The sequence below is a fragment of the Ipomoea triloba genome, chromosome 12 (genome assembly GCF_003576645.1).
Source record: "Ipomoea triloba cultivar NCNSP0323 chromosome 12, ASM357664v1".
NCBI lineage: Eukaryota > Viridiplantae > Streptophyta > Magnoliopsida > Solanales > Convolvulaceae > Ipomoea > Ipomoea triloba.
This window is the reverse complement of record NC_044927.1, coordinates 13,263,408-13,281,194: the sequence shown is the minus strand read 5'-3', so window position 1 is coordinate 13,281,194 and position 17,787 is coordinate 13,263,408. Positions and strand designations below refer to the sequence as shown.

Sequence of the window (17,787 nt, the reverse complement as noted above, 5' to 3'; positions counted from 1 at the left end):
ATTTATTTTATTGTCGTAATAAGTTTTGGGCACAACAAACCATCAAGGTAGTCAATGCACGAGGTCCAATATTGCGGTTGATTTTAGTCGCAATTTGGAAGCTGACTTCGCGACTGTACAGGGATCAGGGGAGAGAAATACATCCTTCTACAATAACGGTATGGAAATGTTTAAATAATCCATGTTGTCTCTTATGAAAATACGTTTTTGAATTTTGAAACAATACGCATTAAACACATATAGTACGTATGCCATTTTGACAACAAACAATGACTGTTAGTTTTGTAAATTCTATTTTTGGGACGATTATTTTAATAGTAAGTTAAAATGCTTTAGTTTGGTGTTCATATACTTTTTAAATATTTAGTATTGTATATTTTTCTGTATTAATGTTTATATTGCGTAATATCCGTATTAACAGTTGTCGAAATTTTGAAAGCAATATTTGCAATTGTACAATGCAATTCATGTAATTATTCTTATTAACATTTCCTTTTTCAATATGTAGAATTAAATACAATGTTGTTTTTTTTTAAACTAAAATACATGATCTAAATCTAAGTTCTAATTTTTTTTACTTTTATTTTATTGTTGTAATAAGTTTTGGGCACAACAAACCATCAGGGTAGTCAATGCACGAGGTCCAATATTTCGGTTGATTTTAGTCGCAATTTGGAAGCTAAATACGTGACTGTACAGGGATCAGGGGAGAGAAATACATCCTTCTACAATAACGGTATGGAAATGTTTAAATAATCCATGTTGTCTCTTATGAAAATACGTTTTTGAATTTTGAAACAATACGCATTAAACACATATAGTACGTATGCCATTTTGACAACAAACAATGACTGTTAGTTTTGTAAATTCTATTTTTGGGACGATTATTTTAATAGTAAGTTAAAATGCTTTAGTTTGGTGTTCATATACTTTTTAAATATTTAGTATTGTATATTTTTCTGTATTAATGTTTATATTGCGTAATATCCGTATTAACAGTTGTCGAAATTTTGAAAGCAATATTTGCAATTGTACAATGCAATTCATGTAATTATTCTTATTAACATTTCCTTTTTCAATATGTAGAATTAAATACAATGTTGTTTTTTTTTAAACTAAAATACATGATCTAAATCTAAGTTCTAATTTTTTTTACTTTTATTTTATTGTTGTAATAAGTTTTGGGCACAACAAACCATCAGGGTAGTCAATGCACGAGGTCCAATATTTCGGTTGATTTTAGTCGCAATTTGGAAGCTAAATACGTGACTGTACAGGGATCAGGGGAGAGAAATACATCCTTCTACAATAACGGTATGGAAATGTTTAAATAATCCATGTTGTCTCTTATGAAAATACGTTTTATGTTTAAATAATCCATGTTGTCTCTTATGAAAATACGTTTTCGAATTTTGAAACAATACGCATTAAACACATATAGTACGTATGCCATTTTGACACATACAATGGCTGTTAGTTTTGTAAATTCTATTTTTGGGGTGTAGGTATTTTTTTGACCAATAGTGTCTTGGAGACAAATTGCACCATTCAAAGTTCTCAAAAAATGACATGTGAAGCTCCAGTTGTTCGCAATTTACAAGAATTGGTTGCTAATGTTGATACGGTCGAGGATGATAATGTTCGGCAAGACGCTGGTAAGAAAATTAGTATTAATCTTTAATTCAAATGTATATTGAGTTCAAAAAATTATGTCTTTTTAAATTTATGTAATTCATAATCATATATGGTTTTCTTCTTATTAGTGATTTACCACGATATTGGTGATCCGAGCAATATTTGTCAAAATTGCAATGCAATCTTTTGGTTTGAAGTGAGAATGAATAAAGGTGCACGTTACGGGACACCAAAGTATTCTGGTTGTTGTGGCCATGGGAAAATTGTGCTCACTAAGATGATGTGACCGCCTAAGAGGTTGTTCGACTTATTTTTTAGTCATGGAGAAAAACAAAAAGAATTTTTAAGATACATTAGGAGGTACAATAACATGTTTGCGTTTACCTCATTAGGAGCAAAGGAAGACAAATCCATAAACATTGGTAATGGCCCTCCTATTTTTAGGATTCATGGATAGAATTTTCACTTAATTGGAGGTTTAATTCCTCAAGAAGGAAATAGACCCAAATTTGCTCAATTATACATTCACAACACGGATAATGAGGTAGACAATCGGATCAGTTCATTCAGGTAATACTTTGTAGAGTTTATTACCAAAATGGTCTCTCGATTATTGAGAAATTACCGATTTGATCCTCGACAATTTTTCGTGCCCAATTAAGTCCTTCGACTTTGAAAATTTTAACCAATTTGGTCCTCTGTTTATTTTACCGTTAAACATCCGTTAAAATTGGAACCAAATTGGTAATTTTGCTATAGTCAAGGAACCAAATTAATGATTTTGCTATAGTTAAGGGACCATTTCAATGAAAAATTAATTACCAATTTGGTCCCTTGACTATAGAAAAATTACCAATTTCGTCCTAATTTAACGTATGTTTAATGGCAAAATAAATGGAGGACCAAATTGGTTAAAATTTTCAAAGTCAAGGGACTTAATTGGGCACGAATAATTGTCAAGGACCAAATTGGTAATTTCACAATAATCGAGGGACCATTTTGGTAATAAACTCTACTTTGCATTTCTATCAATTTACTTTTTACTTAATCAGTGTACTTAATTAAACTTCATAAGAAATAAACCTAACACAAACTCCTGCTTAATATTTTGTATTAGCATGGGTGAAAAGAATGCAGCAGTGCATTTGGAAATTGTGAAAGATATAAAGCAGGATCTGGATGAACACAATGTGTTGGTGAAATCATTTCGCTGTGCCAAGGGTCATATTGACTCAAATTCAGGAGTAGATTTCAAAATGAGGTTAATTGGTAAGCGAAATGGTTATGCAAGGACATACAACCTACCATCGGTGTCAGAGGTTGCTGCTCTTATCGTGGGTGACATTGATCCAACTATGGGTTCCAGGGATATTTTGGTTGAGACTAATTCAGGTGGTCTAAAGAGGATAAATGAGCTTAACCCTGCTTACCTTCCTTTGCAATATCCGATTCTTTTCCCGTATGGTGAAGAGGGCTATAGAGAGGATATCCTATTCAATGCAGTTCGAATCAAGCAAAGTGGGGGTCGATGTCGTGTATCGCAGCGTGAGTTCTTCGCTTACAGGATACATGAGAGGTTTAACGATTTGTCCACAATCCTATATGCACGGAGACTTTTCCAACAATTCCTGGTAGATGCCTACACAATGATTGAGTCCAGCAGGCTTATGTATATTAGAAATAATCAAAAGACCTTGAGATGTGAAGCATACAAAGGCCTTTCAGATGCGTTGACCAGAGGAGAAGTTGATACTAGCAAACAATGCAGGCTCCTTAGGTCACCTTCCCTCCATGCAAGCCCGTAAGACTTTTTTTTTTCTTTTTTGTGAGGCGCGATGCCTTGTTAAGCCGCCTTCCCTACTTATAGGCCCAAAAGAGATGACTATTGGCCGCCTTCCCTACATGCGGGCTCCTTAGGCCGCCTTCCATCTATGCAGGCCCATAAGACTTTTTTTTTAGACATGATGCCTTGTTGGGCCGCCTTCCCTACTTGCGAGCCCAAAAGAGATGATTATCGGTTGCCTTCCCTACATGCGGGCCGATGAGCCGCCTTCTCTACATGCAGGCTCCTTAGGCTACCTTCCCTCCATGCAGGCCCGTAAGACTTTTTTTTTAGGCGCAATGCCTTTTCGAGCCGCCTTCTCTACATGCGGACCAATGAGCCGCCTTCCCTCTATGCTGGCCCATAACACTCGTTTTTTTAAGGCGCGATGCCTCGATTAGCTGCCTTCCCTGCTTGCGGGCCCATAAGAGCAAATGCAGAAGCTTATTTATCTATAATAAGTGTTTACCTCCCATGAGACTACTCGATAATTGGTCGCCTCTCATTCACAACTACACCTCCAACATGGTCTCCTTCTTCCCGCCTTAGAGATTTCAATGGCGGTTCAGCGTTTTCTTTCCTCCATACATTCCATTTGGCCAATTTTTCTCAATTTATAAAGTCATTTAGCTCCCATGATTGAACTAGGAGTTCGATCTCCCGCTTTAAAGTGTGGCACTCATCTGTGTCATGGACATGCCGCTTGTGGAACCGACAGTATTTTGACTTATCGACTCCGTGAATCTTCGTAATAGATGGTCGAGGAAACTCGATGTCCTATTCGGGGTCGGCAACCCTACCCATAAGGCCCTCCGAATCTGCTCTGAGTGCAATTCTATAGGTTGTTCCGACACCTTCTTACTTGGTTCGGTAGATTCTTCTGTCTGGGGTCTTCTAGAAGACCCGTCTTCATATTTTCTTTTAATCTGATTCGCTTCTTCGACTTCAGCGTAACGGTCTGCCTTGGCCATTAAGGCAACATAGGTGCCTGGAGTATTGCGCTTAAGGCTTTTGTATAGATCCCCAGCCTTTAAAGCTTTAATGAACATGATAATGGCAGACTTGTCATCTATCTCGTCAACCTCTACTACACCAGTTTGCCAACGGGTGAGAAAATCAATTAAAGCTTCATCTACCTTCTGTTTCACCGTGGTCAGGTAAGTGAAATGTTTTTTGTTCTTTCTGCCCCTCAAAAAGTGGGTAATAAACCTCACTGCCAAGTCATGGAAAGAGTCAATTGATCCTCCTGTTAAGTTCATAAACTAGCGCTGAGCCGATCCCCCTATGGTTGCAAAGAAAGCCCTACACATAACTGCATCTGTGGCTCCCATAAGCATCATAGTGGCTTGGTAGGCCAAGACATGCTCCTAGAGATCCCCTACCACGTCGAACCGTTGGATGCTAGGCGGCTTGAAATCAGCAGGGAAGGGTTCCTTCATAATCCTTGGAGTGAAGGGTGGGGTGATCACGATTTTCGGGATTATCAGTAAATTACCTTGTTTCTTCTACCGAACCAACTCTTAAATTTTAGCATTAATCTTGTCAGCCCATCCCTTGGGAATGGCTACTTGAGTCTCACCGTGCGCATTGACAACCTGTGGCCCGCTCATGAGCGGGTTGTGATTAGTACTTTCGCCTAAGACTTCCTCGAAGATGGGCTCTAACTCATCACTTGGGGGTCTATCCATCTCGCCCCTAACTACCGCTTCACGTCGTCCGCGTTGAGGCCCTGTCGCTAGCGGCGCCCTCCCCCTAGCTTGCGAAGTGTCGAACCAGGTGGTAGGAGGGTTTACCTGAGTGTTCGGGCCAACAGTCAGCTGCCCGGCTGGGTCGAGGTGCACCACCCACTGCTGCTGGGTGGCCCAATTGCCAATGACATTGGCGATCTCATCCGCTAAAGGTTGGATGCTAGGACCAATCGCCGAGGGGCCTTGATTGGTCATACCGATGGCAGGGTCACCAACGATGGCAAAGGTACCAGTCAGACTCCTCGTGTGCTCTAAATGGGGAACTGGCCTTTGCGAATCGGATTGACCTCCAGCTTGCTTATTAAGGTGTTTTTGGGGATCTAGGGAATGTTAACTTTGTGACTCGGCCATTTTAGCGTATCTTGGGGTTTGGTTGTGTAAAGGGAAATGGTAGAAACTAGGAACGTAGGTTTTTTAATAGCATGTGAAAGTCAAATACATTTCAGGTGATGATCAAGTAGCACTTAACTAGCCTACATGATCAACACCCTATGATGTTGTGTGTATGGTGGTGAGTGGATGTGTAGGTGGTAAAACGAAGAGTCAAGACTCCCCGAGTGTCGTGTCTCTCAAGGATGACGAATGGGAACCAAATAGGTGTGTTGTCATCTAAGAGGTTGAAGGAAAAGAGTTGCGGGACTTGCTAAGGATGGATGTCATTTGTAGGGAAGTTTGAAAGGTTGGTAGTGGTAGAGTAAAATAAATAAAAGAAAAGTAAAGTGGAGATTGGGGCTTTAGGTTTCTCTATGTGGTCTATCTTTGGATGGGTTTGCGAGTGCGAGATGTGGAATAGACTAGGGAGTTCGTGGCACATCACCAAGTGGCGTCACACTTTGGACTCCCACATCCTCATTCGGTTGGGGCATTTCATCGAACACTTTGTCTACCACTCCTCTCGGATCTTGTCCTTTCGGACTAAGAGCAGAGATGTGGGTGAGTTAGACTCGTGAGTGGCCGCTATCGCGCACACACTCACTTCCTTTGGGTTTGCTACCTAATGTGGCCACAAAAAGCACAAAGCTTGAAGAACATCATCCACACAAGTTCATCATCCAACAACAAAGCAACTCACAATTCAAAGCAATAATATTAAACATCCACATAGATTAACCTTGGGGCCACCAATCCCCTATCTAATCTACTCTATCATGCTAAAGAAACAAGAAAAAGAAAGGAAATATCAAAGAAACAAGTATTGAATTAGAAATTGGAGAGAATAGTTACCACCTTAGAAAGGGGATCTTTACAATCTTGATCTTGAAATCCCTATCTTCAATCTTGCCCTTGGATCTAATCTAAACTATAAGAGAAAGGAATTTTCCCCCAAGAGGGGAGAAACCCCTCTAGATCTATTCTACTCTATTCTATGATTTTTCTGATTGTTCTCTTGGTTTAGGGCAAGAGGGATTTATATGGGTGACAAAAGGGAACAAATTTCCCAAAATGGCCCTTGGCCCGACCACGCATGCTTCCACGCGTGGTGGTGGGCGTGGGAGGTTACTGGAGAGATTCCACGCCCAGCCACACGCGTGTGAGGCTGCGTGGGACGATACTGCATTGCGGTTTGTTTGTCTTTTGCTCCTTTTTAGCCTCAAATCCCTCTCCGATCTATGAAATACCTCAAAACTCTTCATAGGAATGATGTTAGAAGATTTAGATCACATCTGAGCTAAAATGCATGCAATTGTTATAATCGGATGTCAAAACATTGCACTTTTAATTCAATTAAGACCCTTTTTAAGTGCTTTTCTTGGTGCTTATCAAAGTTTCCACACTTAAACCTTGCTTGCCTCAAGCAAGCATACTTTTCTAATCCCTAATCATGTAAGCACCAAGAATAGTTCTTTCTTTGATGGTTAATCGATTAAGTGATGTGTAGGTGTTCGGAGTTGAGTGGGTGAAATTCCCTACACTATCTACCAAGACCGCTAAACTCATGCCAACCGAATGTAAGAAATATGCTAAAGTAGTGAGGTCTCAAGAGATGGATATGACATAAAGAGTTTTGTTCACACCTTCAAGCATGCAAGTTACCAAAGAGTTTCACCTTGTATTTTCTAGGGGCCTCCAGCCGATCTGACTAGTGGGAACGATGTTCATCCCTCGGCCAATTTCCTACCATAACGCCAAAGCCCCTTTACATTATATAAGTAAGGGCAGGGACATGGACCGCTCATCGCCATGGCTTGGGCGATCACTCTATTTTCTCACTTCCTAGGATAACGTCATCAGGCGACCCGACTTCACATGGAGCTCCATGCTTTTTCGAAGGTCAGTGCAATGGGTACCTGAATCCTAGCGAAGTGGCTCACCTCCTCTCTATTTTCTCATCTTTCAGGATCTCTTCGGGATAGCCGACTTCACATGGATCTCCATGCTTTTTCGAAGACGGTGCAATGCTTACCCCGTATCCAGACAAGATGGCTCACCTCTGTTTTATCTCTAGGAATGGCCTTTGCCTTTTTCTATTCACCATGTATCAACCCCTCATGCCTTTTTCTAGGGATTAGGGATTGTTTTCACTCTAAGCTCACTTAGGCTATCCTTTTGCCCCATGTCCTGCTAAGATTAATTCAATTTCCGGGCTTCGCAATTCTTATCTTTCTAAAACTCAAAGGATTCACACTCCCACTTCGAGAGATCCTTGACTGAGGTCCAAACAAAATACAAGGTGAAAAGCATCCAAGCATTCGAAAATTTTCAATTTGGGTCAACAATGTGCAAATTGGTGCAAAGTGAAACTTCCAAAGCATATTTAAGACATTCAATTTTTGGCACAAGGTTAGGAGCTCTCCTAGATAGTATTGGCAATAACAAACCCTCTAGGTTCCTATACCTTATCACTTAATCAATCAACTTTTTCGAAAAGCATACACCATTTCCACACTTAGAAGTAAACATCGTCCTCGATGTTTCCATAAGGATTAGAGGAAAAAGGATATATGTTCAAGGGTTCTACGCACACCCCTTTTCCACACTTAAAAGTGTGAACTGGGCTAAAACAATTCTAATAAACAGGTTACATCCGTCACAACAATATTATACAACTCTTCATTTTTTATTCAAGGAAATAAAGCAATCAAATGAAATAGGGCATCGAATCAGTGATAAAAGAAATACTTACAATGCGCATCCCTTATCAAAAATTTTTGCAATCTAGGCTTGCCCTTCAAAATCTAGTCAGAGTAAAGGTAAGAAAATAAATGAAGAATTGAAATTATACCTTTCAAGATTGATTTTTCTTTGGTGATGGTAGAGTGGTATCTTCTTCTCCTTATTTGTGGGTTGCCTCCCATAAGCACCACGTTTAACGTCTTTGGCTAGACGAAACGTGCAAGATAAAACATAAACAGAAATATGGCTAAAAATATAAACAAAAATGAAAGAAAAAAGATTGTCCACAATCATTGTTTTGAGTTATCAAGTCACAAGTCAACATCATCAATTTTTCTTTTCTTCTCTTCAATGCCTTCCTCTCTTCACGCTCTCTTGATCTCCTTAATCTCCCTTGCAATTTCGTCCAGTTTCCTAATCTGCTCTAGGTGTAATTGATATTGAAAATTCTGGAGGGATCTCCAATCAGTGACTGGGGTAAACCAGCTTGGAATGTTGTAGCTTGCAGGGTTGGAAGCTTGCTCTTTGGCTTGTGGTGGAGGCATGGACGGTCCAGGCTCTCGGGGTGGTGGAGAATACATCGAAGAGTCCACAGGCGAGTACAGCTCATTTGAGGATGGGGAAAGGAATGACATTGGCGAGGGCATGAACCCTGGAGATGTCATTGGCGTGTTAGCATGATCTTCCGCCATCTCATCATCTTCCCTTGTTCGCACCAAATGTCTTTAAGTTGAGTTTTGCGACGTCTTCGGGAGATAAAGGAACAATCTGTGCTCCTTGAAGCCTGTGTTCAAACCAATGAATCTTCATTTCATGGCCTAAAGAGACACACAGTCTCGTCACCAAAGGACCTACGAAGATTGCCCTAGCCGGCTCTTGCTATTGTGCAACAAGCAAGTTTTTACAAATACAGCTCATATTCACCGAGTGCCCTGTGTCCATGCTCCATAGCATAAACAGCTCCGCCTTTGAGAGTCGATCATAGGTCTCCGGCCTGCCTTCCCATGAATGAGCAATGATCTTCCATAAGACTCGTAAGTCCTTTCTTACGATCTGAGAAACTCTTACCCTTGACCCAACCCATTCGACTCCCTGTCTCGTGATCATCGACCAATACTTCCTTGGAATGTCCCTATCTCCAAAATCATGCCTTAATCTCCGATACCAGTGCTTTGACTGGTCATCCTCCTCGTAGAATCCTAGGAGAGCACCCAAGCGGTTGGCCGATATGTGATAATCTTGGTTGAAGAGTCGAAACTTAATGGTCGGGCGGTAGAGATCTCCAGCCACTCCTTCAGCATTTAAGCTTGCAATAAACTCGTGGACTAGAGGAATGAAAGTATCCTGCCTCCAGCTCAACAAGTTGTTCCAATAAGGCTCAGCGATTAACCTCTCTAGTCCATACTTGCATTCATAATCCTCCAACACTGTCAAGTCGACATATTTCCATTGCACAATCGGGAAATTCAACAGTTGTCTGTACCAACCCAGCATGGTTGGTGTCATCAGTAAGATTTGATTTCCAGTTGGTACTTCAATATAGCGAGTATTTGCGTTTATAGCACTGTTGTCTTCCACAAGAGTCTTTCCCTTTTGGAGAATTCTAGCTATTTGTTGTGCAAAGTCATGTGGAGAAGACATTTTTCCTATAACATTGACAAGCAAAGCACAATACAAGGAAAAACATTTTCCTCTTTAAACATTGAATATGAACAACATTGCACATTTTAGAGAAAAGAACATAAGAACTCATTGCATGCAATCATCATTTTTGATATTTATCAACAATTATATATACATGCAAGGACTAGCTCATTCTATTTCATACTCATTTCATAGCCAAAAGGTCAACATATGGTCAACTTCATCTTCTTCTTCTAGACTAGCTCAAGGTTGAAAAATAGAAGCAACATGAAAGTTAAAATTGGACCAAATAGCTAGTGGAATATAGCAATGTAGTGCCTATAGAGTAGGAAATTTGCAAACTTTGCCCACCATGCTCATTATAACAACAAGGATCTCATCATAACAAGAGAATATCCAAATCAAGCAATTTCAAGATCTAGTCACAAAGAGATAGTAAAACATGAAATTTCCAGTGCATAGAAGCAATGTAGGCCTATTACAAGTCTACTAAGTCATCCCATAATAATATATCTCAAGAAAAATCTCAAACAAGAAAAACCCATGGAGATATGCTTCAAAGAGAACAAGTTCTTCATTAAACAAGTAAATAACAAAAGAGAATGTGTTCTTACCTTGGAAATGACTTAGGATCCTTAAGAAAAGTTGAGAAACTTGGGAGGAAATGCTTAGAAAGTGTATATTTTCAGCTTGAAGGAGTTTTTGCTCGTGGTGGTGAAGAAATGAAGCAAGGAAAGGGTTTTAAACCACTTCGCGCGAAAAGTCCGCGAAAAGTCTGGTGCCCGTCCATGCACGCTACCACGCGTGGTGGTGGGCGTGGGAGCTCTCTGGTTTATTCCCACGCCTGCTCACACGCATGTGAGTGGCGTGGCAGCTTACTGGGATTTTTCCACGCCTGCCTACACGCGTGGTGGTAGGCATGGAAGGCTATTTGTGCAGAATTTACCTTGGTTTCCCTTCCTCCCTTTGCTAATGATGATGTTTGTCGATCGATTGCGGGCAATTTGTAACTCTCGGGCTTATGATCTGTACTTGTTAGCTTAACCGAGGTTATAAAAACATTATTGAAATAAAGATAAAGAAAGGTATACTACAGATAATAAGAAAAACTGAAAGAAAATGTAAGATAACATTGGGACTGCCTCCCAAGTGCGCCATGGTTTTACGTCTCCTGGCCAGACGTAATGTGGCCTATCTTTCAAGGCATACAGATTTTGGGACCCGACCAAGCGTCCCATGAACTTTAGCTTCAAGGAATGTCCCAAGGCGGGTAACATCCTTGAATTCAAAGGCAAAGAAGGGGAAAACACATTCTAAAGACAAATAAGCATAGGGTACTACCCTAAGCTGTTTAAGGATAGTAAGCCTCTCTTCTCCCTTCTTGTTATAAATTCCTTCCCTCAAAAAGTTGTCCTTAAAATCTTCCCAGTGAACACACTCACTCCTATACGTCTCTTGTGAAGTGCTTACACCTTCTCCCGATTTATCAAACTCGTAGAACTCACTTTCACAAGAATAAAAAGATATAATATCATCCTCACTCCCCAAAGTATCATCACATAGTTGTAAGGAATCACACTCCCATGAGCAAAAAGGAACTTTGTCACGTTTATCAAAATTATCATTATAAACCGTAAAGGAGTCATCCTCACAACATCATAAGAACTTTTAATTAGAGTTGGAGTGAGAGTTTTACCTTGTGCGGGGTTTTCGTCTTCCCACACTATTTCGATATTATCCTCGTCTTCACTCTCAGCCCCTCCCCCTTGTTGAGTGTTCAACTCAAGAGTCGAAACTTCTTGCAGTACTGGGGTCTCAAGTTCTGTGCATTCTTGGACACTCACCTCTCCATCATCAATCATCCTTTCCATCTTGTCATTCTCTCACCGGTTGGTTTCCATTGTCGGGTGGTCATTTGTGATGGGATTGTCAACCATGGGTAGCAGTCTCCTCATAAGTTCCTCCGACATTGATAGCATTTTGGTCTCGATTTCATCCAGTGGAAGTCCTTCCTCACGAAGAGCGACAAGATTTTTCTTCATTTCACTTCTAATTTCATTTCGTAGATTGATGGTATCTTCCTTGGCCATTTGTATGAACATTTCTACTTTATCCTTCAAGATCTGGATTTCATCATTGGCAGGTGGAAGGTACTCATAAGATGGTATAGGTTGGGTGAAATTTTGAACAAAAGGTGGTGTTTCATTGATATATCTATCACTTTGTTGTGGTGGGGGTGAATAGCTAAGATTGGTGCGAGAATGAGAATACCAATGTCTCTCAGGTTGATGGTTTAATGGAGAGTTATAAGGAATCAGAGGTTTAACGGTTGAAGGAATTGTGGCCTTTAATGCCAGTTCACAACTTGGGTCAATTTCCTTCATGACTTGAATAAGTCTATTGTTAATATTCTCCGCTATTGAACTAAGGGATTCCTCTCTATGTTGGTATGTAGGTTTCTCAATTCTCTCATAATTAAGCATAGAGGATGTAGCATAAGGATATGGCTCGTAGGTATGATAAGTGAAAGTGTTTGGGTAAGGTGGGTATGTATGTGGTGGGTACACATAATGATTAGGATAGTATTGTGGGTGTGGTTCATAGGTTTGAGGTGGAATGTTTCTTGTGTAGGGTCTTCCATGGTATGGGTAACCATGGGGATACGGATAAGCACTCATTGTAAGCTTCGATGGATTGATTGTAGAAAATTTCCTGCGCAAGCTTAACAAACAACAAATATATCGCAACTAAAAGTAGTTGCAAGTGAGCACAAGATATATTCAAGATAAATAAGCTCACTTAATCAAGTATCAAAAACAAGAAAATAAAGCAAACAAAAAGAAAGCAATTCAAGAACTCTTAAAATTCTACTTCGAAGATGTCAACACAATTCAAGAACCGTTTGCCATCCCTGGCAACGGCGCCATTTTGATGTTGTGTGTATGGTGGTGAGTGGATGTGTAGGTGGTAAAACGAAGAGTCAAGACTCCCCGAGTGTCGTGTCTCTCAAGGATGGCGAATGGGAACCGAATAGGTGTGTTGTCATCTAAGAGGTTGAAGGAAAAGAGTTGCGGGACTTGCTAAGGATGGATGTCATTTGTAGGGAAGTTTGAAAGGTTGGTAGTGGTAGAGTAAAATAAATAAAAGAAAAGTAAAGTGGAGATTGGGGCTTTAGGTTTCTCTATGTGGTCTATCTTTGGATGGGTTTGCGAGTGCGAGATGTGGAATAGACTAGGGAGTTCGCGGCACATCACCAAGTGGCGTCACACTTTGGACTCTCACATCCTCATTCGGTTGGGGCATTTCATCGAACACTTTGTCTACCACTCCTCTCGGATCTTGTCCTTTCGGACTAAGAGCGGAGATGTGGGTGAGTTAGACTCGTGAGTGGCCGCTATCGCGCACACACTCACTTCCTTTGGGTTTGCTACCTAATGTGGCCACAAAAGGCACAAAGCTTGAAGAACATCATCCACATAAGTTCATCATCCAACAACAAAGCAACTCACAATTCAAAGCAATAATATTAAACATCCACATAGATTAACCTTGGGGCCACCAATCCCCTATCTAATCTACTCTATCATGCTAAAGAAACAAGAAAAAGAAAGGAAATCTCAAAGAAACAAGTATTGAATTAGAAATTGGAGAGAATAGTTACCACTCTTAGAAAGGGGATCTTTACAATCTTGATCTTGAAATCCCTATCTTCAATCTTGCCCTTGGATCTAATCTAAACTATAAGAGAAAGGAATTTTCCCCCAAGAGGGGAGAAACCCCTCTAGATCTATTCTACTCTATTCTATGATTTTTCTGATTGTTCTCTTGGTTTAGGGCAAGAGGGATTTATATGGGTGACAAAAGGGAACAAATTTCTCAAAATGGCCCTTGGCCCGACCACGCATGCTTCCACGTGTGGTGGTGGGCGTGGGAGGTTACTGGAAAGATTCCATGCCCAGCCACACGCGTGTGAGGCTGCGTGGGACGATACTGCATTGCGGTTTGTTTGTCTTTTGCTCCTTTTTAGCCTCAAATCCCTCTCCGATCTGTGAAATACCTCAAAACTCTTCATAGGAATGATGTTAGAAGATTTAGATCACATCTGAGCTAAAATGCATGCAATTGTTATAATCAGATGTCAAAACGTTGCACTTTTAATTCAATTAAGACCCTTTTTAAGTGCTATTCTTGGTGCTTATCACCCTACTTCTTGAAACACTCCCAGGTCGAATGGTAAAACCGAAGTTTGCTTAAAAACCATCTTCCTAGCTAGAGTATTCAAGAGTGATGACTCTTCCATGTTGCCAACAACAGGTAGAAACTAGGAACATATGCTTTTTGTAGCGTTCCCTACAAACAGCGCCAATGATGGTTTTATTGGGACCGGATCCACCATAAACCGAGTATAGAGGTACAGAACGGGGGTATGAAAATAGTAGTATTATTACCCAGGACACTAGGCCGAAAATAGTACGTACAAAGCACGAGATATTGGCCCAAAACGACGGCCCAAAGAATAAATAAATAAGTAAGCTAGGGAACTAATAAATAAAACAGAACTAAATATGTTACCAACAGGACTCGAACCCTGGCGTACCAGCAGGAGGGAAAAGACTCAAACCAGTGGACCAGAAAGAACTTGGTGAGCTAAGGGAAGCCTTTAAAGTGGCGGGAAGGGTGGCTATTTATATAGTTGTAGGATTCACGGATCGTTGACAAATGGACGGCATCGGGTTGCCTTTAATATTAGCCACATACGTGTCACCCCACTACTTTGCTTCCAGTGCATCCCCATGCATAAGTGGAGCTTCCCACCCTTTGATTCATAAGATCTTATGCGGTTTAGTGGTTAAGAACTTGTGTTGTTATGTTGAAAGTCTTGGGTTTGAACCCTCTCACAGTACTTGCTTTATTGCTTCAAGCTTCCTTCTTTCCTTGACAATAAAAATGGACGCCCCGCTTGGGTCAATACCTTCCCAATAAAATGGGCGCTCAAGTATTATGGATAAGGGAGGGTCATAACTCAGTGCTATACTCAAAGCACATTGATATTAACTATCATTTTATCCGTGATCATGTTGAGAAGAAGGACATTGTGCTTGAATATGTCAACACAGATAACCAGCTTGCAGACACTTTGACAAAGCCTCTAAGTGAAAGCAGGTTTTCATCGTTAAGACGTGAGTTAAGCATGATTGCGATGAGTTGAAGTCACAATTCACAAAGGTTTGAAGACTTGAGAGGTTAAGTAGTACCTTCGAATGATGATTCGAATTGTCAAGAGCTAATGGTGAGAATTTGAATGATTTAAAAAGGGTTCAAAACGTTGAAAGGGTCGAATAGTCATTAGTTCGAACAGATAAGTTAGTCGAGCAGACTTTAAAGAATGGTCGAATGCATATTTAATTATGACAAAATGGTTAATCAAGGATCGAATAGTTAAGATGACTGAATGAACAAATGGTTAAGAGTTTCGAATGGCTAAGGAGTCTGAATAGTTATTAAGTATTGGTCGAATGGTTGGAGAATTCAAATAATCACAATAACGGAAAAGCTGAAATTGCGAAATTCAAAAAATAGGGGAACGTGGCAACGGAAAAACTTGCCGAATAACTGGTAACATTTATCCTTACTTTATTTACGTTTCAGATCAAGCGGGAAAACGGCTCCCTCTTGGACACGTCTCTAACACATTGACAAATCAGACTTAACGTGCATTTAATGCTTCTCTCTCCTATTTAATGCAAATTTCATCATTTTGGGATTAAATGGGAAGAAATAAGTCGCAATTGAGGGGAGGCCTCATTAAGCTCGGATTGGAGATCATCTATGGCCAACTCATCGAAGAACACCATGCACAATTTAGCTAAGTAAATTTTGCCAAATTTTGTAGCATGTGATTCTGCCCCTTTTCGCCTTTTACAGTTCACTATTTGTCATTAATGTGAGTTGAATAATCTGAGTTTGCAATTGTCCCCCGTCGTAGGATACTGACTGTCTTTCTAAACTAGGTTAACAAACTGTATGTGTTTGATTACCTACTTGATTGATTTATCATTTTGCTCTGTTTTTGTGAGTAACAAAAACTATTCAGGGATAGTTCTAGATTTAGTTGACCACATCGTTTAGATTCACCGATTGATTTTTGTATCCGACTTTATTCGGTATAGCCTTTACTTTTGCTACTAAATATTGTGGGATACTTTGTAATACCTCGTATTTTCCTAACATTATTATTTTAATAAATATTTTCAAAAAGGGATATTTTCCTAACATTATTATTTTAATAAATATTTTCAAAAAGGGATTATTATTATTATTTTATATAAATCTAACGATTTTGTTATGGGCATTGAGTCAACTTATTTTTTTTATTTTACTACTGAAATCCCTAAGCCCAAATGTGATTATTTCGTAATGTTCTAAACCTAACTTTAGCCCAATTTTTTTTGGCGCATTTTTAATTCTCTAATTTTTCTACCGTAATTATATCTGTTTTAACCCATAATAGTCTAACCAAAGATATTTTCCCTTACCCACCACAAAAATGTGACAAGTGTCACTTTCTATACCACATGTTTTCATCCTTATCTTATAAGAGATAATATATAAGCTTGATCTCTCATTTTTTTCCCACTTGGCCGAAATTTAGAGAGGAAAAAAAGAGAGGAGAGAGAGAGTATTAGTCTTCATCTTCTTCCTTGAAGCTTAAGAATCCATAGCCAAATTCTCTTCACAAAGTCTTCAAGTAAAGGAGAGGATTTAGCTATTGGTGTTTAAAGGATTTGAAGGAAAATCTAGCCTCTTAAGTTTCTTATCAAGTGGCTAGAATCCCATTAAGTATTGATGAGAGTTTTGGTCTTCAAGGGTAAGATTTCATGTTCACTAAAATTATATATTTTGCCCCAATATATATAAGTATATTTTGATGATATATGATATGATATGATATCAAAATTATATGTTTTACGAATTATGTGCATAATAATGTTCATGTGATCACAAGTGCATTGCATAATATGTGTATGATTCTCGAATTGTCGAAAATTGATTTTTTTACGGGTCAAACCCGTGTGTTGAGTAAATGCTTGGCTTGGAATTTTGGTGTTATATACATATATGTATTAAGAATGATATATTATTATGGAATGAATTATTGTGGAGAAAAGAGTTTTTTCCCGAAATGGTCCCTCGACTATTGCTCATTCTCAATTTTGCATTTCGACTTTCAATTGCACCTAATGTGGTCCCTCGACTTCCAAAAACACACCCAATTTGGTCCTCCGTTACATATTCCGTCAAATTAGTGTTAAAATGGAGGGCATTTTCGTCCATTTACCTATTGTTAGCCTAATAAACATTAAGAAATAGTTGAAGGACCATTTTGAGAATAGTCAAGGGACCATTTTGGAAAAAAACTATTTTATTTATTTCATTTTTGTTTATTTTCATTTTTTAGACTCTATAAAATTAGAATTTCTATACATTTTTTTCTTACAAGTATAAATAGTTAAAATCGTGCAATCCATCCTAAAATTTTTTAACTTTTTTACAGACTTTTTCCCTCTATCTAAATATACAAACTATTCATATGCCGATTTACAATAAGTTTCGTAAATTTTATAAATACTCATTTTTTAAGCACCGATTAAAACACTTCTTAGTCACATATGTAGTACTATATATATTATTTTGGATTTTTTTATAAATAAGATATAATATTATTAAACTCAAATAATTAAAAATAATGTGCCCACAGCACAAAAGATTTTATGATTGACTTAAAAATTAACTATAAATTTTATTGTTGAATACAAATTGACA

The 17,787-nt window shown here is 39.1% G+C and overlaps 1 protein-coding gene across 1 annotated transcript; it reads left to right on the top strand.

Annotated features, from left to right (window-relative positions):
* The first annotated feature begins 2,753 nt into the window (after nt 1-2,753).
* Nucleotides 2,754-3,440, top strand: LOC115999393. The gene has a single exon (XM_031239247.1). It carries the CDS (start codon nt 2,754-2,756, stop codon nt 3,438-3,440), a length of 687 nt encoding a protein of 228 aa, XP_031095107.1.
* The last annotated feature ends 14,347 nt before the right edge of the window (nt 3,441-17,787 follow it).